Below are 25,199 nucleotides of genomic sequence, written 5' to 3' on the forward strand. Positions count from 1 at the left end.
TTATTTTTTCAACATTTATTTATTTTTGGGACAGAGAGAGACAGAGCATGAACGGGGGAGGGGCAGAGAGAGAGGGAGACACAGAATCGGAAACAGGCTCCAGGCTCTGAGCCATCAGCCCAGAGCCCGACGCGGGGCTCGAACTCATGGACCGTGAGATCGTGACCTGGTTGAAGTCGGACGCTTAACCGACTGCGCCACCCAGGCGCCCCTGCATTCTTGATTTAGATAATCTCTTATTCCCAGTGCTCCTTTTGCAGTATTAATCACTTCTAAGTTTGTGTGACTTTGGTCACATTACTTCTCATCCTCATCTATAATATAAGGTTAACATCATCCTTTTCAAAGAGTATTGAGGAGACAGGGTAATGTGACCAGCCAAGTATCTAAGAGTGGTTTCATAAATATATGTTATCTTTTCTCCTTGCCTTTTCCTCTTTATGGTTTTGTTGGTAGAGAAGGTGATGCAGGTAAAGCAATTAAAATATTTTCCAGGTTATTTCAAGAGCAGTATCATCTCTTCCTATGTTGTCAATAACAAAAATGCATTTTATTGAGCAGTCTGTGTACTTACTAGATATTCTTTGGATGAGGTTTAGACTTATAAAAATGTGAAAGAGGAAGAAAAAAACTAAGAGGACTGCTGTTAGCACTTAATTTATTTACAGTTATGTATACAAGGAGAAGTAACCATAAACTTGGTGACAATAGTCCAAAAACTAATTTTAGAAGTGTTGAAATAAGACCAACAATTCTCAAAGTATATCTATTGCATGATATGAGAGATCCTAAACAAAAGTGGGAATGTGAAAGAATTTGTTTTTCTGACCCTGTAAGATAAATGCACACTGAAATAGATACATATTGTTCTCATAGGAGGTTAATACCAGGCCTAAAGGTACCTCTTAATGATGTTCATCATAAGATCTATGTAAAAACTGAAATGTATAAAAGCAATTCTTACTATAGGTGTTGTCTTCAACAAAAAAAGGAAAATAAATGCATCCTGGAGAAAAGCATACACTGATAAAAGAACTTAGTGCATACACTGAGAATTACTGAAAATCAGAAACTTTTCAAGAAAGTGAAAGTTGAGCGTAAAATATTCAGAATCTTAGGAATACTGTGCTGTATGACAATGTCCTCTGCCTTCAACTGCAGAATTCTATGAAGAGTCAAAGACTAATTGTCATTGCATGTAATCAAAGTATTCTCTTTTCTAAGGCATTCCTTAACAAATGATCCAGATAAAAATTAAGTTTTAAAAAACCTCTGTTTTCATTTAAACATACAGAGGATATTCAAGTGATAATTTCATTAATTGGCTTTTTTTTTGGTCATGCCATTCCAGGTATCTTGGAAGCAAGATTCTAAGGCAGAAACGAAAGTGATACTGGTTTTGTTGCTATATTTAGCTTTTAATACTAGAGTGGGTATTAGTAGTATAGCAGACTGAGAAATACTAGGTTTTTTGTTTTTTTTTTCCTATTCTTGAATTTGGTGATTCAAAGTGATAGGGTCTTTGTATAACAAATTCTGTTCCTTTTACATTTTGTCTAATTTAGATTCCCCTCTCTTCTAATGAGTATAAAATGAACTGATCTTGGCATGTGAATTTTTCTTTTTTAATCAAGCAATAAATTACCTGCTGAAAGAATTAAAAAATGTAACTTAGGTTTGGCCATTTTTTTAAACGCATGTGTGAGAGTATTGAAAATTAACCTTCACAGTAATTGAGCTCAGTAGAAATAGAAATTGTTGAGAGACATAACTCAGAAAATTAAACCTATTAAATAATAATTAGGGCAAATGTTGTACTTGATTAGTTTTAGGATTTTTCTTCTTTCCCTTTGTTCTTTATTGGAAAATGAGTTTCTGTGTGATTGATACTGTGAAAGACACCAAACAAGAAGAACATAAAATTTGTTGTCACTCTAAAGCTCATACATGTATTTATTTATAAATTTATTAATAATCTATTGGTGGCTACTGTGTGATAGGTACTGGAAGAAAATGGTTTCTTTTCATCTCAGCTTTTATCTGGCTTCGAATAAACTGTAGCTGTAGGGAGCACTGCACTTAATACTTGGCAGCTTTTAGCTCCATTTGCATACAATTTAAATATCTTGAAGTAAAATTAGCAATTTATAATTTTCTAAATTTACTTTTAATTTTAATATGGCAAATGATGTAATTCTCAGATCAAGTTAATAAGAGTCATATATAATCAGTCCATTTAGTGTGTTCCTCTAGACTATGGTTTCTTTTTTCTTTACGGGTATTTATTATTTTTAAGGGTGTTATTTTTATTTGTATTTGGTTTGTAGATACAGATCTATAGACTTATTATCACTGAATGAACAAATACATATTGGGAATCAAATCGGTTCCTCTGATAAATCTGTATCTTTTACACTACCTACTTTGCTTCAGATATAATTAGAATCAACTTTTAAGTTTAGGAGAAATGAAGGCTTATTTGCTAGGGATGGTAAGCCAGGAGTTGCTTGGGAAATGGCAGGAATTTATTTTAAACTTACTAAAATACTGCCCCCCTCATAGGTGTTTTGTTAATTTGCCTTCACTTTGAGCAATACATTAGTGATTATAAATACCGATTTTTATTTCTGTAAGGTAATACTGAGCTTTGTCAACGGCATCTTTTACCAAGATACTAGTTATATGTCACTAGGCTACAGCATAACTTACGTATTTTAATACATGAGCAAAAAATTGATGGTTCTAAACTGTATGTAGTTTACTGCTTTCTAAATTTGATAATGTCTTATGTACATTGTTGTTTTCTTTCACTGTATCATTCTATCGCATTTCCCAGAACACCACATACCATCAGATAGCTGTTTTTACTCAAATACAGTCAGTAGTAACTAGGCCGAATTTGGACTTTCCCTAGATTGAACTCTCGAAGCCTTGTCAGCCACAGTTTGGATGGTTATATTATTTTTTAAGTGCCATGACAGGTTCACTTACCTTGTGTAAAATATGCGTATTGCATGATCAGAAATGTGATGACATAGCGTAGGAATGCTGGCTGAGTGGTTCCTGTGTTCTCATAGGCTACACAAAGACCACGTGAGTGACTGAAATAAGGAAGCTTATTTCTTTGTGCTTTAGTTTTCTCATTTTTGAAACTGAGATGCTTGCCCTAATTGTTTTCTATACTGGGATAGTTCAGATTTCTTTTCTTTTTTTTTTTTTTTTTAATTAAGGGAAAAACTAATTCCAAGGCTTATGGTACAATACCGTAACAATAAAAAGAAATGCCAGGTTTTCTTCGTATATGTCATAAGCCTATTAACAACAGTTCCTTATTCCAGATATTAAATCACCTTAAACAATGAAAAAAAATTTAAAAGCCACTCTTTATTGCACATTTACAGTATATTTGACAATCTCTGCGTTAAATTACTAAATTAGATACATTTTGGACATGCACTGCTCTTTTAGACTACTGAAAATTGGTACATTTTTTATATCCTCAAATGAGTAATCCTGCAATTCGGAGAGTTAATATATTTCTCTTTCTATTGGTGGGGATGAGTCTCAGATTTTTTGCATTTACTATTCTGTTCTTACAATAATAAAACATGTTGTACTAATGCTAGCTATTATTAGGTCTACGTAAAAAAACAGCCAGCTTTCCTGATAACAGAACGGGAAATAAGCAGAGATAATTGGAAACCAAAACTGAGTATACCCTGCTAGATTAGTTCCCAGGAAATATAACTTATCTTTAATGCACATAATTTGCCTAAGAATAAGTGGTGATTGGCTAAATATTTTGTCAATAAAGATACTATCTACCCAGATTATAATTTTGTTTTGTATTTTTACAAGGAGGGGAAACCTCAGTCTTTACAATTAAGTATAAAACTGGTATTGTAAAATTAGAGCCCATAAATCCTAAACCAAGAGGAACTAGGAAATCAATAGTGCATCACTGCTAAGTGCTAGACAGACTAGTTCCTGAATAAACCTTAGTTTGTTACATGAAAAACATTAATAAATAAGTCCATTGTTCTCAGACTTTCTATAAACACCAACAATTTATACAATGCAACATTATAAAATCTCATTTTAAAAATGTTTAATTGTTATCTACATCATTTGTGATTGTTCAACTGTACTCAAGTATGAAAATTCCTAAAATGGAAAGAAAAAATAGCAAAGAAAGCAAAAAACAATGAATCCAATGACCCAGTTCACTGAATAAATATAGATGATCACCATATCCATGTCAAACCACCATCCGCGGCTGTCATCCTCAAAGTGCAGATAATCCATTCTATGTGCACCATGTGGGAACTGCCTCCTTGTAACTGGGGCTGCACGTCTGTGGAAACCTAGAAGATGTATGAACACATCTTAACGCTCACTGAATTCAGACAAATGCTCAGAAAGGAAGCTGCATTATGAATACTGGTACCATGAACAGAGGGTATCTTGATTCCACTGAGTGGTAGGTTGTATTCCTGACATTCCCCCCCTGCCGCCCGGCCCCCGCCAATGATAAGAACTATGAGAAGTCTCTTCTAGTTAAGGGTTTTTAGGGCAGGAACAGTAAAATTAGAGTATGGGATATGGAGTCAGGAGACAAGCCTTGTTCTGTCACTTTCTTGGGCAAGCTATTTGATCACTTCGGGTCTCCCAGTTTCTCATCTACACCATCTAATAACTTGATTACCTTTGATCCTCACAGACTTTTAATTTTTTTTCACATGAGAGCATTTTCTAAGTTTAAACTTGTTCAGGTTTTATTTCCACAAGTGCTCTCTGTAACTTCTGGTCACTAACTTAACCTTTTATCTTTTACCGTAAGAAGTTCATTGTTATTTGAGCAAAATTCTATGAGAAAAATGTCTCATTTTAGCAGTGAATAAACTGCGCAGACAAAACAGTAGGCCTTTGAAGAAATTTAGCTTTAATTTTTATAAATTTTGAAGTGTGGGCCTACTTAAGGAAACTGGTATATAAAAAGGAAAACTCAAAAGTAAGTGATAATGTAGCAACAACCTTGAAGAAAATACATGGGAGACGTGAATGTGGAACGTCTGGGCTAAATCGAGATGCTACCAGGTACTTGTGCAGTGGACGTGATTCTATTCCCAGTCTGAGAGTGGGTGAGGCCTCCCTACTTTCACTTATAGAAAATAGTTGGTTCTTTGTTAGATTCCATTACTTTGTGTATTGATTGGCTCTAGCTGGGTTTTCATGCTCTTGACTGCTCTTTGCAGGGTACGTCAAGAGAGACGTGAGCTCTAAAATGAAAGCACTGGTTAAGAACATGGGAGAAGGAAAAGACAATTCCGATAACATGGGAGTGCATAAAGAAAATCATATAAATGAAAACAACGGAAACAGGAAGTACCATTTTACATCTCATTAAAAGGTATTTTAAAAATATAACCTCCTTATACGGTTAAAGTCACATCAGTGGTTGAAAGGAAGACTGGATGAAAAATACAACCAGTCAGTGATTTTAGTGAACTCCAAGTGCTAGCAAATTATAAAACTAACCAACCATCCAACATACAAAAAAATACAAACAGACCAAAAATCCCCTACTATATCCTTTTGCCTCCCAGGGCTCTGAAAGTGAACTATTTGCACTATAAGAAGACAACTGGATCTAAACAAAAGTGTTTGGTAAAGGGACTAATTATGCCAGGAATTAAGTACAGTCAATTAGCATTTAATAATGGTAGGTGTGAGCGTGTTTGTATGTGACTGTGTGTTTGTCAGTGCTTATGTGTTTCGGTTCCTGAAAAACCACTGGCTTTAGCTAAAGAAAACATCGTCTGTATAAATAAAGGGACCATCTAATGGAAACACCATGGGATCTTTCCCAGGCAGTTGGTGGCTTTTCGATTTCAGTTTTCAGCTGGCATTGTTTGACAACTACCTTACAGCATAAGGAAACATGTGTGCACAGGGACTTGACACAGAGTGCATTAGACCTTCTTTCGGGGGTGGGGTCCTAAATGCAGAGCATTTTGGGAAAGCATAAACCGCCCAAGATGGTCCAAGTGCTGAGTCCCAATTTTAGCTGATCAGGCCAAATGGTCATTTGCATTGTGATGTGTTTATTTTGTGGATTTTTTTGTCCGTCCGTTGAAGGCAGTTGCCAGGCAGTGCCTGAGGTTGAACATCACTAAGACTGCAAACCCCTACGAGCGCCAGGAGAATGTCTTGTAGACAGGTGGATCCTGGTTCCTAATTCTCAGGTCAAGGTGATGAGAGGGTGACAGGATCATTTTGTGGCAGCCTGGTGTTTGTACAGTTGGGTGAGGATATCCTTGTAGATCAAAGCCCCTGGGGCCTCAGCCTCAAACGCAACTACCAACAACCCACTATCCAGCAAAGTTCCACCAGGGAACCAAGCCAGGGACCCTGAAAGCTCACAGATATGTATGGCACAGGCCACCCATTGACAGTACAGGCTCCTGGACTTGAGATTCCTCTGGGGTGGCTGGTGATGGACACCATTGTGGCTGCAGCCCCATTTCTAGCTCTGTGTAATACACACAGAAGTGCCGTCCCCAAGGGTACAGAGACCTTCCAAACACTCTGACACAGCCTTCCTCCTACTTTATTAAGGGAGCCATTCTTCCACATGGCTCCCTAGACAAAGCTAAAGTCCCATTTGTTCTGAGGCCACCCTGGCCAGGCATGTTTCAGACATTATAGCCCACTATGTTCAGGCAGTGTAATAGACACTTGCACTCTGTCTACAGAAGCTGTGGGTAGATCTGTACCTATAGAGATCTGAAAGAAGGACAGGGTAGGGCAGGGGAGATGTGGAAGGATTTTAGGACTAGATCTATATCTACAGAGAGATACATGTAATAGACCTCAAGGGAGGGCCTCAAATAAGGAAATCCAAAATTTCTAATCTCCCAGGGTACAACATTAATATTTTGAGGCAGAATAAAAAACCAAGGAAATAAACTGCCAGTGCCCACCTTAAAAAAGTGATAGTTCTTTTATGACTAAATGAAATATATATCTTAGAATTATTGTATCTCCTTGTGAAATGTTGTCCTTTTTAATATGTGCATGCTAATTATTTACAGCTTGAGTATTTTGGTAGTTGCTAGTAACTCTGGTGATAAAGGTTTTCTTAGTGTCAAGCTTGAAGCAGATTGTGGTTCACCATTCTTAACAATGGAAGAAATGTTAAAAATGAGGCTCTAGATCAGGCTGCTTATTCTGATGGCAAGGTTACACTCACTTGGGTATTAGTACAGTTATTTAAAGTCAAATTTCTTGGATGATGGACAATTCTAGATTACTGTTTATAGGTTTTATTTTACATTTTAAAATAAAAAATTGTACATATTTAAGTTGTAAGACATATTCCATATAAAGGCACGTAAAAGCCTACTCTACTGGCGAATTTCCAGTGTCTCTTCTCAGATGTATGATCTGCAAATATTTTCTCCTACTACAGTGGTTGCCTTTTCATTTTGTTGTTTCTTTTGCTATGGAAAAACTTTTTAGTTTGAGGTAGTCCCACTTGTTTATTTTTCATTTTTTTCCCTGAGTTTTGTGGTTATAACCAAAAATCATTGCCACAGCTCATGTCAGGGAACTTAGCCTCAATGTTTTCTTGCAGACTTTTACGGTTCCAGGTCTATTTAACTTTTTTTGAGTAGGTTTTTGTGTATGGTACAAGATAGGGGTCCAATTTCATTCTTTTGCATGTGGCAATCCAGTTTTCCCAGCAACATTTATTAAAGAGACTATTGTTTCCTCATTGTGTATCCCCGGCACCCTTACTGAAAGTTAGCTGGTGGTATAGGTGTCTATTTTTATGCCAGTACCACACTGTTTTGATTACTATAGCTTTGCGATAAAATTTGAAATCAGGAATTTTCTTTCTCAAGATTGCTTTGACTATTTGGGATTCTTTTATGGTTCCATAAGAATTTTAGGATTGTTTTTTTCTATTTCTGTGAAAATGCCCTTGGTATTTTGATAGGGATTGTGTTGAATCTTTATATTGCTTTGAGTAGCAGGGACTTCTTAATATTAAGTTTTCTAACCAATGAACATGGAATAGCCTTCTATTTAGTTGTGTCTTTTCCAGTCACTTTTAATATTTTCAGTGTTGATTTATAAATTATATTTACTTGTATTATGTGGATTATAAACATACAATTTTAAAGGATGAGATAAAGGTGAAATGATATTTTAGAATAAATTAGAGGGCCATAGTTCAAATATATTTTTAATAATTTATGTTTTTTGGTTAACTTCCTATAATATTTTATATTATAATTAATTTTTATAGCCGAAAAAATGTTTACACTAGGATGATGTGTCATCCCCTCTACTTTTTTTGTTTGCTTATTAGTATTATCTCTAATCTGATTTCTTAATAGAATTTTTAAATATTTATTTATTTTTGAGAGAGAGAGAGAGACACAGAGAGAGAGAGAGTGAGCATATGAGCAGGGGAGGAGCAGAGAGAGAGAGAGACAGAATCCAAAGCAGGCTCCAGGCTCTAAGCGGTCAGCACAGAACTTGACACAGTGCTCGAACCCACGAACTGCGAGATCATGACCTGAGCCGAAGTTGGACATCCAATCGATTGAGCCACCTAGGTACCCCTTAATAGAATTCTTTTTAATTAAGGCTCTTGTCTACTTTGTTCTAGTAGTTTATCTGAAACTATATATATATATATATACTGTAAATCCATTTAACTGGGCATATGCAATTTTCAACATATTGTAACACATAGAAAACAAACTAATGAAATCAATCTTTCTGTGTTACCAGACTTCCAGTTTTCCTCAGTTAACATTACATACCATCATAACATGTTGGTATAGGATAGAGGGGAAGTGGGAAGAGTTTTTCTCACATTCAAAAATTATCCTAACACATAACCCAAATATTCCTAAAGTAGTTTATATACGTTTTCAAAAACTTCTTCACAAATAGAGGCTGGAGAACAGGTAACATTGTTAATGGAAATTATTATTATATGTAAAAAATAAGTGATTTTTCTGACCTAAAGGATTATTTATAAACCTTAGATGTTTCAGATTCAAGTTTCACTTGTTTGGGTCAAAGGAATAATGGTATTAATGGAATAGCTACAGAAAAAAGTAGAGCTAAGAGTAGACATGGCACGAAAGATGAGTAGAGAGATCATCTCTGCTATTCCCCAGGACAGTCTCTGTTTACCCTTGTTGTCAGGATATAACTACTAATAGTTCCCCTTTCATTCTTCAGGTAGCCTCATTTGTGCTAATTTCCAGCTTTGAATAACAGAAGGTGATGGTGACCCAAGATGGCTCAGGGTAGTAAGTTCTTTAGGTATGGTGGATAATGATCATTTCTTAAAATTTTTTAAGTGGAGAGTTAGTGAGTAGGTCTTTATAACAATTTTGGAATTTCCAAAGCTATAAATTAGATGAGATGATTGCAATTTTCTCAATCAAAATCTGACGAAAAGAAGATCACATTATAGATATCGTTACTTGGTAAGTATTAGGTACATTATGACATTAGAAAAATTGCCATTATACTAACCAGTGATTAATTACTGATTCCACTGTAAAATGATCATAATGAGAGGACCTAATTCATTGGGCTATTTTGAGGATTAGGTGAATTAACATACATAAAGCATAGGCCTGGTCCACTATGAAGGCCTGGTTCAATGACTGTTAGATTTTTTTCTTCTTGTTAGGTTGTTATTATTACTCTGGCTACTACTATTCTTAGGAGAAAGAAGCTACCTTTTGTTGCTCGAGCTTGTTCTTCATATTACATCTATCTTTTCTGAATCAATCACTGATGGTTCGAACAAAATGGTTTCTATTTCCTTCAAGTATGAGTTGATTTTCTTAAGGCAGTGGCTAACTTTAAATAGAATGTCAGAATATCAGATACTGAAACTCTGAGATCTAGTCAATATTTATAGAGTGTGTATTTACTATCTGTTAGTGGCTGAGGGTTTAAAGATATTTTAAGACATAATTCCTGTTTTAAAAAACAATGAGTCTTTTTAAAAATGTTTCTCAAGCTTCGTTTTTAAATTATCACCTCCATAAGGGGAAAAATAAGTTAAATATAAGTAATCTAATCAGTAAATTAAATTAACTTAAATCTGATTTCTCCCTAATGAGAGAAATTAAATAGGAATGAATACATTTTGTCAGGTGGAGTTGAGATTTTGAGGGCCACAAACTAATGTATTATCTAGGATTTTTTTGGTGCCCCCCAAACCAATTTTTGCCCTCATTTAACATGCATAGCCTAGAAGATAGTACACCTAAAACCATTTTGACAATACTCAATGTAAATGTTGTAATATAGACAACTACTTTATTCCAAGAAAGTTTGGACTGGGATTAATAGCCTGAGAGTCTTCTGCACCAGGGAATCACTTTTACATGAACTTAACCACAACCTATCACTGGTGATAAACCAATAATGATTAGTTTGGTATTAGACATGGTTTAAAGAGTATCTAATAATATTACTACCTTCTAACTATGCTATTTTAAAGTAAAAAGACACAATAAAGACATAAACTTCAACTCTTCCCCCCCACCCCGATATTATAGTGGGAAAAAAAAAGCACAGTGCAGGGAAAGTCATTCTTATCAAGAAATCAGAAAATTCGGATTCTTGTGCCAATATTAAACATACTCGTTTAGTCAAGTCAAAATAGCTTTCCTGTATCTTTCAAGATATTCATATGGTTTTCTTCTTTAATCTGTTAATGTGATGAATTCACATAGATTTTTTTAAATGTTGAATAATTTTAAAAAATCTACTGAAGTGATAAAGTGATAGATTTTCTAATGTTTCATCCTTCCTTTCATACCTAGGATAAATTCCTTATATCCATGATATTTGTTTCTGTACACTTATGAATTCAGCTTTATGTATTTTATATGGAGTTTTCATGCGTATGTTTGTAAGGATGATTGGTGTATAATTTTATGTTTTATGTTATGTTTGCCTGGTTTATCATGATTTTATTGGCTTCATAAAATCCAAATTTTATGGCAAATAGGTGACAATTTTACATGGGTCTCTGTGTATCTGCATATCTTGCAAACAGAAGTAATAACTGCCTTTGTTCTGTACTATTTTTTGAAAGATATTCCTATAGCAAACAGTTTTGGCAGATAGTATGTCTCCCTCTGGGAAGGTGTGATTTGTAGCCTTAGAATATAGCATATTTAATGCTGTTATAAAAGAATTGAATTTTATAAGCTCGGAGCTCCATGTAACACACTCCACTTTGTGTGTAGTTATCGCCTGGGCCTACCTATATGCTCTGTGAGAAAGAGGGCTCAGGTGCCCACCACAAATTCTGCTGTTTTGGCTACTTCTCTGAGTAATAGACCATCCTTTGTTTCTGACCCAGAAATCTTATGCTTTTTGCAGGCATCCGTGAAACTGGTAGACTAACCTGTTAGCTTGCAAATAGGGTAAATCTTAGACCCTTAAGGGTTCTCAACATTGACGATTTTGTGCCCTTTTTACTATCTGAAACAATATGCATAAAATTAAAATCTTGATGGTTTGGTAAATATAGCCTGTAAAATGATTTGGGTCCACTGTCTTTTTAGGTGTAGGGGTAAATTTTTAAATACCAATTCTTTATTAGTTGGATCAATTTATTAGTTGCTGGTCTGTTCATGTTTTCTAAGTTTTTCTTGAGTTGGTTTTGGAATTTTTACGTGACATTTTCCATTTTATCCCAGTTTTCAAATGTATTGGACTAAAATTTGCACAACTGTGGTGCATTTAGGGCTCTTCACAAATAATCTGGTCTCCTTTTGAGTACGTGGTTTATTGTGCACTTCCCTGCCCCTTAGAAGTTAGGCATGGCCATGAAACATTACCAATGAAAATGATTGCTCAAACAAAATACTGTGCATCACTTCGGGGTACAGCATTTGTCAGTTTGAGAGGTTGCATCAGTCTTTTTTCCTCGTCCACAGCAGCAACCAATATACCAGACAGAGGCTGCTCAGCTGTCCTAGGTCCTAAAGCTTAAGATTATGTCCAGCAGAGTACTCGAGGGGAAAATATTTCAACATCACTATGAATTCTAATTGAAAATCACAGAGTAACCCTTAAAGCTACCAAAAAGAGAAAAAGGGTAATAATCATAAGAGTTGAATCTGACTTCTTTTCTTTTTTTTTTTTCCTACACATGGAAAAGTCCCCCTGGAGAAATGTCAAACTGTTTAAAATAAAGAGTGAGAAAGGACTGTGAAGAAAATCTGCAAGTCACAATCAGGTTGAGCAAGTGTATAAAGAAGAACCAGGATTTCTGAATCTCAAACAGGTACTTCTGCCACTTTATAAACTCTACTTTATAAAAACAGTTTTACCCCAGAAGGATTTCTCCCATGTCCTAGAAGATAAAGGCTATCACTTCCTGCCTCCCCCCAAATAAGTTTCAAATTTACATTCAACATCAAAGACCATAAAGTAGATTCCATTATTTTGAAGATTCTTTCAGAGACATAAAGACTGTGAACAATTATCTCATACATCTTTTTCAATTTTCAGCAACTTTCACAGTGCTTATACTGGGCACTAAATATGTTTGTTGAATGGATGGATGAGTGAGTGCCTGTATATAAGGAAACACATCAGAAAATAGAATGAATAATTAGCCTATTTTTTTGAGAATGGCTCAAATCAAGACTCCCAAATATATTTTTAGCTGGAATGGAATATTATTAGGAATGTATTTGAGATACATTTTGTAGTTCTTAAGAAAAAATATCCTTTAGAGGTTACTTCAGAGAGCTTTGAAATTAGTATGTGTTCTGCACAGAAGTTGTTTGTGTGACTTGTCATGTATTTCTGCCCAGAGCTGCACATAGACAATCAGGGGGCACTTGGTTGGTTTGTACTCTGTATCTGGCCTTGGGACCAGAACTGGCCCTTCTGTTCCTGATATCAAGAGGGATTAACTTGTCATCACCTCCTTGAGCCAGACCAGGCTGGCCCCATGGGATGCATCAGGGAGGGAGGAGAAATGTGCACATGCCCAGGCTCCTAAGACTGAGAGATACGTAAGAGAAACAGAGAGAAATTAAAAAAAAAAAAAAAATCCAGCTCCCTCAGGACTGCAGTTAGGCAAACTTAATGACTAATCACAAATCATACATAGGTAGTATATATATAATGCCCTGGAGGAATAGTTGGTTGGAAGTCTCACCTGAGGGGAGGCCAGTCTGCCAAGCACCCTCAGTGGGGACTCCATCCTGGCTGTTCACCACAGGGCTTCTGCAGCCAGAAGGCTGGATGCTGTGAGTACCTGATTTGATGTAATAGACAAAGCCTTCTTTGTTCTTCTCTCCCTCTTAGGTTTACTATAATTGTTTAATTCCTTTTATTCCCTTTCCCTTGTAATTAATAAAGCTTTCCTTCATGAAACCAAAAGTGCGGCCATCATGAATTACTATTACTCAGAGCAGTATTTAAAAAGGAAAAAAAATCATCTGTCATATGCCAAGCATTGGGTTAAGCCCTCAGATAAATCGGTAAGCGAGATGGACACACTGCATGCTCAGAGTTCAATGCTCAGAGTTCATGCTGACTTATTGGTTCTTACTTCACTGCAGTAAGCACTGAATTCATCAACACTTTACAAATAAGGAAATTAAGGTTTATGGAGGTAAAGTAATTTATATTAAGATTTGAACCTAGTTCTGTCTCTTTCATTTGGGGACAGCTTGAGTCCCAGTTCTGCTAGTTAACAACTATGTGATCCTGAGCAAGTTACTTCACCTTTCTTACTGAGTTTCTGGAGTTGAAGAATGAGGACAATAAGATACCTTCCAGCTTTACCCATCTTACATCTCACCCATCCTACAGCTTAAATGTAGTTAGATGCTTTAAAAAAAAAAGATATGTGTGCTATACTTCATGTGTGATGGGACAGACAAAAGGTTGAGGCACAGTATTTTACTGCTCTGTATTATCCTATTACATAAGACGTTTGTAGTGTCAAGTTGATTGATATAAATAGGCCTTAGCAGAGGTGGAGTGATATTTTTATAGTCAAAGTAGGTATAGAGTTACTCTGTTAATATACTTGAAAAGCTAATACACAATGGGTTTCAAATGTCATCTTTATCTCCTATATTTTTTTAGGATACCAGAGTCAAATGTATAAATCCTGCAGAATCAATTATTTTCTATTGAATAAATTAAAGTGCATTGTGGATTACTTATAATTCTGTAACACTGGTTTGATTTTCAGTATACAGTTGATCCTGTATATAGTTGATCATATACATGGATGTGAGCTGTGTAGGGCCACTTCCAAGTGGATTTTTTTCCAATAACTATACATATAGGCATGTATTTTTTAAAATATTTTTTAAATTCTCAAGTTAGTTAACATACAGTGTCGTCTTGGCTTCTTGAGTAGAACCAGTGATTCATCTATTACATATGACATGCAGTGCTCATCTGAAGAGTGCCTTCCTTAATGCCTGTCACCCATTTAACCCACCCCTCCACCCCGATCAACCCTCATTTTATTCTCTGTATTTAAGAGCCACTTATGGTTTGCCTCCCTCTCTGTTTTTATCTTATTTTTCCTTCCCTTATGTTCATCTGTTAAGTTTCTCAAATTCCACATATGAGTGAAATCATATGATATCTTTCTCTGACTAACTTACTTTGTGTAGCATAATGTAAATGTATTTTCTTTTCCTTATGATTTTCTCTTGCTTACTTTAAAGTATGAATACAAGATAGAATACATATACAAAATATGTGTTAATAGATTGTTCATGTTATCCTCAAGGCTTCTAGTCAACAGGTTATTAGTAGTCTGGAGGAGTCAAAAGTTAAACACACATTTTCAACCACACTTTCAAATGTTCAAGGGTCAACTACAGTTTATAACGTTACCAAACCAAATCATAAAAATATTTAAGTTTTTGTTTCTGTTAACCAGGTAAAAATGAATACCACGATTCCTTTTTAAAAATATTTTTTATTGTGGTAAAAAATATATAGAACATAAAATTTTCCATTTTAACCATTTTTTACTATACAACTCAATAGCATTAATTACATTCACAAAATTGTTCAACCATGATCACAAAGGGAAACTTTGTAGTCACTGAGGAATAATCTCCCAATTTCCTATTCTTCTCAGTCCCTACTAACCTCTATTCTGCTTTTTGTCTCTATGAATTTGCCAACCCTAAATATCTCATATGAATCAGATCATAGAATATTCATGTTCTGTATCTGGTTCTTTCATCCAGCATGTTTTCAAGGTTCACTGATATTGCAGCATGTATCATAACTTCATTTCTTTTCATGGCTAAATAATATTCCCTTTTATGTATATACCACGTTTTGTTTATCCATTAATTTGTTTATAGATACTGGGTTACTTCCATGTTTTGGCTATCCTAAATAGTAAGCACTGAGATACAAATATCTGTTCAAATCCCTTCTTTCATTTCTTTTGGGTATATATCCAGGAATTGAAGTCATGGTAATTCTGTATTTAGCTTTTTGAGGAAACTCCAAAGTGTTTTCACAGTGGGATGCTTCATTTTACATCCCTACTAGCAATTTATGAGGATTCTTATCTCTCTATATCCTTCTCAACACTTATAATTTTGTGTTAAAAATTTTTTATCATAGTCTAGTATGTGTGATCTCATTGTGGTTTTCATTTGCATTCATTCTCTTAGTGACTAATGATGTTGAGCATCTTTTAATGTAGTTACAGATTATTTGTACATCTTTGGAGAAATGTCCATTCAAGTCTGCTGCCCCTTTTTAAACTGGGTTGTCTTCTATATATATCCTGGGTATTAAGACCTTATGAGGTAAAAGATGTGCAAATATTTTCTATTTAGGTTGCCTGTGTACCTTCTTGATAATCCTTTGATGCACAATATTTTTAATTTTAATGAAGTTCAATTAATTTTATTATAGTGTTCACGCTGTTGGTATCATATGTAAGAATTCAATAGTCATGAAGATTTACCCCTATATTTTCTTTAAGAGCTCTAAGGTTTTAGCTCTTATATTTAGGCTCTTGATCCCTTTTGAGTTATTTTTTTTGTATATTATATGAGGCAGAGGTCCAGTTTTATTCTTTTGCATAGGGAAATCTAGTTGTCTTAGCACTATTCACTGCAGAAGCTACTCTTTCCCCATTTAATGGACTTAGTTTCGCACCCTTGTCAAGAGTCAACTGGTCACAGACAAAAGGGTTTATTTCTAGATTTTATGTTCCATTGATCTCTATGTCCTTATGCTAGTATCACAGTGTGTTGATTACTCTAACCTTGCAATAAGTTTTGGAATTGGGAAGTGAGAATCCTACCAAATTGTACTTGTCTTTTAGGATTTTATTTTTTGTTGTTGTTATTCAGGGCCCCTTGGATGCAAATGAAAGCCACACTAGGATCACACCTACTACAATAGCTCTAAAAAGTGCTATTATAATCTTGGTAGGGATTGCACTGAATCAATAGATAGCTGTGGGTAGTAGTGATATCTTAATATTAAGTTCTCTAATCCATAAGCATGAGACAGCTTTCCATCTATTTATGCCATTTTTTTTTTATTTCACCAGTGTTTTGTAATTTTAGTGTGAACATTTTTCACAGCTTTGGTTAAAATTTTACATATTTAGTCTTTTGAAAGGATGCTTACAATAATGTGAAATTACTTTCTTAATATCCTTTCAGATTGTTCACTGTTGATGAACACAACTGATATTTGTGTGTTGATCCTGTAACTTGCAACTTTGCTGAATTTTTTATTAGCTCTATAACTTTCTTTTAGATTCTTTGGGATTTTCTATCTATAGGATTATTTCATTGCTGAGTAGAGATAAATATAATTTGTCCTTTCCAATTTGGAAGTCATTTATTTCTTTTTCTTACCTAATTGCTCTGGCTAGAATTTCTAGCACAATATTGAATAGCAGTGGTGAAAGCAGGCATCCTTGTCTTGTTCTTGATCTTAGTGAGAAGGCTTTCAGTCTTTTGCCTTCAGTTTGATGTTAGTTATGAGTATTTCATGTATGCCCTTTGTTATGTTTAGAAAGTTACCTTCTATTCCTAGTTTTCTGAGTTCCTTTAAAAAAAACATGTTTGAGGAGGAGGAGTTCGTTAACATGGCAGAGAAGTAGGGGGACCCCTGGGCTTTTCTAGTTCCTCAAACACAGCTACATTGAGGTAAGATCACTTGGAAGATCCAGGAGATTGATCTGTGGACTGGGAGAAGGAGCTCCATGGTTGGAGGGAGAGAAGATGGAAGGTGCAAGGTGCATGGAAGTGAACTGGGGGAGAGAAAATCAGCAGTGCCGTGGAGGGGAGGGAACACTTTCACGGAGAGACAAAAGGGAGAGAAGAGGAGACGGGTTGAAACAGTGCAGCATTGGGTTTGCACAAGTGGAAAACCTCTCTGGATCATGGACTGGGGAGCAAGGAGTACTGAGTGTTGCAGGGGTTTTTGCAATGAGCATTTGGAGCTCAAACTCTGATGTTTTGGAAGTATGTGACTTTGACTTTCTCAGGAGTGGAGCTGTGGCATGTGCTCCTGGGGAGGAGGGACTGGCGGCCCTGGAGTGCATTGGTAGGGTGTAGAGATCTCCGGGGTGCACTGGGAGAGAACACTCCCCTTCTTGGAGTACTTTTGTAAGAGGGTCTATTTCCTCCCCAAGGACAAAAGACCCTGTAGGCACCAGCAAAAAGCCTTTCATCAGCAGAGGATAGGCACACACAGAGGAAATATAAACTTTGCAGCTTTTAGTGCTACTACCCCATAGACCATGCACACTGTGCAGGTGTGGGACTGTTGCTCAGGGACAAAGGACTTCAGACACAGTGTGAAGAGGCTCTGCGTCAGAGAAGGGGGTGCATCCTTTAAGACTTCAAGTTTTGAAAATCCAGCTGCATGCCACAGAAAAAACGCAGACTTGTGGCACAGGGTGAGCTGCCTGCCCTTGTTAGTCTGTGAGGGCTGCCGAACAGCAGCGGGGGTGAGGTCTAGGAATGAGAGATTGGGGTGGTGCTATTTCCTCCCAACACCAACATGGGGGGACTTCAGAGAGCAATGCAGAAGCCCGACTCGTTTACACCAAACCCTCCCTGCCCTCCCCATGCCTGGCAACTGCTTATTTACTGGGGCAAGGCTGACTCTGAGCCAACACAGCAGGCCTCTCTTCTAGAACACCAGCACAGCCAGAACCCTGCACGCACCAAGTATACTGAGAATCAAGTGCTTCAAAACGACACCTGCATTTCTGGTGGAAATAGGACTGGGTTGACTTTTTTTTCTTTTTTAGTCTGAAATCAGGCTCATAGTTTGTTGTCTTTCTCATTTCCTTTTCTCTTTTTGGAGGGGATCAGTCTTCTTTATTCTGTTTCTTTGGAATTAGCCTTCGAGTTTTTTGATTCTCTGTTTTTTGTTACCATCCTTTTCTCTTTTTTCGGGATCAGGGCTTATTTTAACAAACAAATCAAAGCACACCTAGTAAAACATCTGAACACTCCCCATTGCAAACAAGGAAGAACTCTGCAGAGGATGGACCAGTGGGAAAGAGCAGCCAAAATGCAATAGCAGAGTGCACACAGCATACACCAGAAACACTTCCTGAACTGCCAGACCCTGGACAGTTTGTGACTCCTTTTTAATACAGCATTCCTCTCAGGTACAGGAAACACAGCAAGGAATTCTCCCCAAAAGAAAGGTCAAGAAGAAATCACAGCCAGGGACTTGCTCAAAATAGATGTAAGTAATATATCTGAACAAGAATTTAGAGTAACAGTCATAAGACTACTAGCTGGGCTTGAAAAAAGCATAGAAAACACCAGAGAAAGCCTTGCTATAGAGATTAAAGACCTGGAAACTAGTCAGGCTGGATTAAAAAATGCTATAACTAGGGGCGCCTGGGTGGCTCAGTCAGTTAAGCGGGCGACTTTGGCTCAGGTCACGATCTCGCGGTCCGTGAGTTCGAGCCCCACGTCGGGCTCTGTGCTGACAGTTCAGAGCCTGGAGCCTGTTTCAGATTCTGTGTCTCCCTCTCTCTGACCCTCCCCTGTTCATGCTCTGTCTCTCTCTGCCTCAAAAATAAATAAACGTTAAAAAAAATTAAAAAAAAATGCTATAACTGAGATGCAAAACCGACTAGATACAGTCACAATGAGGAGAGGAGAGAAGAGGTGATACAGAAGATAAAATTATAGAAAATAACGAAGTTGAAAAGAAGAGGGAAAGGAAACTATTAGATCATGAGGGGAGACTTAGAGAATTTAATGATTCCATAAAATGAGACAATATCCATATCCTAGGAGTCCCAAAAGAAGAGCGGGGGAAAAAGAGGCAGAAGGTTTATTTGAACAGATTATAGCTGAGAACTTCCCTAATCTGGGGAAAGAAACAGACATCCAAATCCAGGAAGCAAAGAGAACTCCCATCAAAATCAACAAAAACAGGTCAACACCCTGACATATCACAGTAAAACTTTCAAAATACAAAGAGGATTCTGAAAGCAGCCAGGGACAAAAAAAATTCTTAACCTAGGGGTAGACACACATAAGGTTAGCAGCAGACCTGTCCACTGAAACTTGGCAGGCCAGAAGGGAGTGGCAGGAAATATTCAACGTGCTGAATGGGAAAAATATGCAGCCAAGAATTCTTTATCCATCAAGGCTGTCATTCAGAATAGAAGGCGAGATAGTGTTTCCCAGACAAACAAAAACTAAAGGAATTCGTGACCACTAAACTAGCCCTGCAAGAAATTTTTTTTAAGTTTTTTACTTCGGAGAGAGAGTATGTGAGTGATGGAGAGGCAGAGAGAGAGAAGGAGACAGAATCCCAAGGAGGCTCCACACTGTCAGCGCAGAGCCTGATGCAGAGGTCGAACCCATGAACTCTGAGATCATGACCTGAGCCAAAGTCACGAGTCGGATGTTTGACTGAGCCACCCAGGAGCCCCAGTCCTGAAAGAAATTTTAAGGAGGACAGTTTGCGTAGTGAAAAAAAAAAGTCCAAAGCAACAAAGACTACAAAGGACCAGAGACGTTCACCAGCAAGACCAACTCTACAGGTAACACAATGGCACTAAATTCTTATCTTCAATAATCACTCTGAATGTAAATGGACTAAATGCTCCTATCAAAAGACAGAGGGTATCAGAATGGATAAAAAAAATAAGATCCATCTATATGCTGCCTATAAGAGACTCATTTTAGACCTAAAGACACTTGTAGATTGAAAGGTAGGAGATGGTGAACCATCTATCATGCTAATGGATGTCAAAAGAAAGCCAGAGTAGCCATGCTTATATCAGACAAACTAGATTTTAAAACCAAGTCTGTAACAAGAGATGATGAAGGGCATTATATCATAATGAAGGGGTATATCCATCAATAAGATCTAACAATTGTAAATATTTATGCCCCCGACTTGGAGATTATGACATGAGATACCACCTTATACCTGTCAGAATGGCTAAAATTAACTCAGGAAACAGATGTTGGCAAGGATGTGGAGAAAGGGGAGCCCTTTTGCACTGTTGGTGGGAATGCAAGCTGGTGCAGCCACTATGGAAAACAGATGGTGGTTCGTCAAAGAATTAAAAATAGAACTACCCTACAACCCAGCAGCTGTACTACTAGGTATTTGTCTGAAGGATTCAAAATGCTGATTTGAAGGGGAAAATACACTCCACTGTTTATAGCAGCGCTATCAAGAATAGCCGAATTGTGCAAAGAGCCCAAATGTCCATCGACTGATGAATGGATAAAGATGATGTGGTATATACGTATATAATATACACACATATACATGTACACAGGTACACACATGTAAATATATGTGTACACATATATATGTGTACACACATTTATATATATATATATACATGTATATGCACAATGGAATATTACTTGGCAATCAAAAAGAATGAAATCTTGCCATTTGCAACAATGTGGATGGAAGGAGAGTGTATTATGCTAAGTGAAGTAAGCCAGAGAAAGAAAAATACCATATGATTTCACTCATATGTGGAATTAGAAACAAAACAGATGAACATACGAGAAGGGAAGGAAAAATAAGATAAAAACAGAGAAGGAGGCAAACATAAGAGACCCTTAAATTGAGAACTCAGGGTTGCTGGAGGGGTATTGGATGGGGGATGGGCTATATGGATAATGGCATATAAGGAGGCATTAAGGAGGGCACTTGTTGGGATGAGCACTAGTTGTTATATGTAAGTGATGAATCCCTGGGTTCTACTCTTGAATAGAGTAGAATGTCCAATACTTTTTATCCATCAATCAAGTTAATATTTCCCCCCCTTCATTTTGTTAATATGGTATGTTACATTAATTTTCTTTGAATCACTGAACCACATTCCTAGGATAAGTACCATTTTGTCACAGTCTGTAATTACTTTTCCAGTACTTTTTGGAGGAGTTTTGCATCTATATTTATATGAGATACTGGTCTACTCTTCTTGTGATGTCTTTACCTGGTTTTCATATTTGGGTAATGCTGGCCTCAGAATGAGATGGAAAAGTGTTCACTTCTCTTCATTTTTCCAAAACAGCTTCAGAAGGATTGATGTTACTTTTACAAATTTTGGTAGATATAACAGTAATGTCATTTGGTCCTAGACTTTTCTTTGTTGAGATGGTTTTGATTATAGCTTCAATTTCTTTACTTGTTATAATTCCGTTGAGATTCTTCTATTAATCTTTGAGGGAGTTTGGATAATTTGTTTCTATGAATTTGTCCATTTCAAGCAAGTTATCTAATTTCCTAGCATACACTTGCTTATAAATTCTCATAATCCTTTTTATTTCTCTAAGGTTGGTAGTAATATCTCTATTTTCATTTTCTGATTTAGAACCACACTTTTTTTTTATTGATTCTCTATTGCTTTACTATTCTGTATTTCATTTACCTCCATTCTAATATTTACTGTTTGCTTCCTTCTGCTAGCTTTGGGTTTATATTGCTCTTAGTTTTCTAGTTCTTCAAGATGCCAAATTGTATTACTGATTTGAGATCTTTCATTTTTTTTTAAATGTAGTTGTATAGCTATAAATTTCCCTTTGAGTACTGCTTTTTTTATCTTCAACTTGTTTTTTTTTTTTTTAGTTTTTTTAAATTGAATATATTTGATATACACACATGTATATAAAACATGTAAATTTAAGATGTATAATGTGTTAATTTGATGTTTATATATTGTAATATAATTGCAGTTGTATTTAGCACCTCTATAATATTATATAATTACCTTTTTTAATGGTTGTGATAATTTTTAGACGCTTAACAGAGTTTGATGATGATGACTATTTTCCTTATGCTGTGTATTGGATTTGTATGGCTTATTTAGTATTCATTGCAAGTTTGTACTCTTAAGCAACTTCAGCCTTATCCATCCCCCATCCCCTGGTTACCATCCTTTTACTGTTCTTGGTACATTTGACTTTTTCAGTTTCTATATATGTAAGTGATATCATACAATACTTTTTCTGTCTGACTTACCTTACTTGGAATAATATTCTTCTTTCTCATTGCCAAATAATATATATAATGTACATGATATATAATAATATACACACACACATGTATCTTTTTTATTCATTTTATTCACTCACCCACTGGTGAGCATTTAGGTTTTTTTCATATCTTGGCTGCTGTGAATAATGCTGCAGTAAACATGGGTGTGCTTATTATTTCTTCAAATTCCCGTTTTCATTCCCTTTGGATATATACCTAGAAGAATTCCTGGATTGTATGGAAAAATTGCTTATTTTTACTTTTTTGAGGAACCTCCACATTGCTTTCCATAGTTATTACACCAGTTTACACTCTCTTGAACAGTATGTAAGGATTTCTTTTTCACCACATCCTTGTAGTCTCTTGTCTTGATGACATTACCTCACACTTGTTAGAATGGCTATCTCATCGTGGTTTTCATTTACTATTCTGGGATAATTAGTAATGTTGAGCATCTGTCCTTAGGTCTGTTGGCCATTTTGATGGTCTTTTTGGAAAACTATCTAGTTCTTCTGCCCATTTGCTGTATGAGTTCCTTATATATTTTGGACATTAGCCCCTTATCCAATATATGGTTTGAAAAATTTTCTCCCATTCTGTAGGTTCTCCTTTCATTTGGTGTGCAAAAGCTTTTTAGTTTGATGTAGTCTCTTTTGTTGATTTTTGTTTTTGTTGTCTGTGTTTCTGGTGTCCTATCAAAAAATCACTGCCTAGGCCAATGATGAGAAGGTACTTCTCTACATTTTCTTCAAGGAGCTTTACGATTTCAGGTCTTAAGTTTAAGTCTTTAATCCATTTAATTTTTATGAGTGGTGTGAGACAGGTGCCTAATTTCATTGTTCTGCATTTGTTTCTCTAGACTTCTCAGCACTATTTATTGAAGAGACTGTCCTTTCCCCATTGGGTATTCCTGGCTCCCTTGATGAATATTAGTTGACTCTGTATGCTGGGATTTTATTCTGGCCTTTCTATTTTATCCCATTTGTCTATATGATCAGCACCACACTGATTTTATTACCCTAGTTTTATATTGTAGTTTGAAATCAGGAAGTATGATATCTCCAGGTTGGTTCTTTTTTTTCCCTCAGAAATGTTTTGGCTACTTGGGGTCTTCTGTGGTTCCACAGAAATTTTATGATTACTTCTATTATATGTTAAGAACGTCTTCGGTATTGGGGTGGTTGGGTGCCTCAGTCAGTTGAGTGTCCAACTTCAGCTTGGGTCAGAATTTCATAGTTTGTGGGGTTGAGCCTCACATCAGACTCTGTGCTGATAGTGTGGAGCCTGCTTGGGATTCTGTCTCCCTCTCTCTCTACCCCTCCCCACCCTTTCTCTCTCAAAAATAAATAAACATTAAAAAAAGAATGCCTTTGGTATTTTGATGGGTATTGCATTCAATCTGTAGATGGCTTTAGGTAGTATGGACTTAAAAATTTTTTTCTTAATGTTTATTTTTGAGAGAGAAAGAGTGAGCTCACACAAGTGGGGGAGGGGCAGAGACACAGAATCTGAGGCTGTCTTTGAGCTGTCAGCACAGAGCCTGACGTGGGGCTCGAACCCACAAACCGTGAAATAATGACCTGAGCCGAAGTCAGTCGCTCAACCGACTGAGCCACCCAGGTGCCCCAGGGACTTTTTAACAATATTGAGTCGTCTTCCATTTTAGCAAAATTTTGTAGTTTTCATTGTACATTTGATGTCCTTAGTTAAATTTATTCCTAAGTATTTTATTATTTTTGATGCTATTGTAAAAGGGATAGTTTTTTTTTTTTTCAGGTGTTTCCCCTTTTAGTGAAAAGGAACACAACTGATTTAAATTATGGACTAGTTCCAACAGTTTTTTTGGTTGATCCTTTGGGATTTTCTGTACCTAAGATCATACCATCCGTAAAGAGCAACAGTTTTACTTCCTCCTTTCTGACTTGGATGATTTTTACTTCTTTGGCCTAATTGCTCTAGCTAGGACTTCCAGGACTATATGGAGTAGGAGTGGTCACTTATTCCTGACAATAGAGGAAAAATTTTCAATTTTTATCCATTGAGTGTAATGTGAATTTTATGTTTCATCTTACTGATATGTTGTATTACACCAACTGATTTGCATATGTTGAATCATCCTTGCATCTCAGGGATAAATCACATTTGGTCATGGTGTAGAACTCTTTTGCTATGTTCTTGAATTCAGTTGGCTAATATTTGGTTGAGAATTTTTTTAAATTTATATTCATCAGGGATATTATAGGTCTATAGTTTTCTTGTGGTATACTTACCTGGTTTTGTTATCAGGGTAATGCCAAGCTTGTAGTATGAATTTGGAAGAGATTGAGGATTGGTATTCTTCTTCTGATGTTTGGTAGGAGTCACCAATGGAGCCGACTAGTCATGGGGTTTTCTGTGTTAAGAGGTTTTTGTTGATTCAGTTTAGGGAGGTTGTGTGTTTCTAGAAATTTATCCATTTCTTTTAGGTTTCATAATTTTTGATATAATTGTTCACAGTAATCTCTTAACCTATTTATTTTGGTAGTATCAGTTGTAATGTCTCCTGTTTTATGTATTTATTCTGAGAGAGAGAGAGAGAGAAATATCCCAAGCAGGCTCTGTGCTGTGAATGCAACCATCAG

The 25,199-nt window shown here is 36.2% G+C and overlaps 1 protein-coding gene across 3 annotated transcripts in view; it reads right to left on the minus strand.

Moving 5' to 3' along the window:
• Positions 1-647: 647 nt before the first annotated feature.
• The window catches only part of RNF180 (ring finger protein 180), a 214,675-nt gene continuing 190,123 nt past the window's right edge, over positions 648-25,199 (minus strand). For all 3 annotated transcript variants that reach the window (XM_040452181.1, XM_040452187.1, XM_040452197.1), the window contains one exon: positions 648-4,364. In XM_040452181.1, coding sequence (XP_040308115.1) covers positions 4,165-4,364 — 200 coding nt within the window. In that variant the 3' untranslated portion in view covers positions 648-4,164. The remainder of the gene's footprint in view (positions 4,365-25,199) is intronic.

Source organism: Herpailurus yagouaroundi, unplaced genomic scaffold (assembly GCF_014898765.1).
Source record: "Herpailurus yagouaroundi ecotype Mexico unplaced genomic scaffold, PumYag 29, whole genome shotgun sequence".
NCBI lineage: Eukaryota > Metazoa > Chordata > Mammalia > Carnivora > Felidae > Herpailurus > Herpailurus yagouaroundi.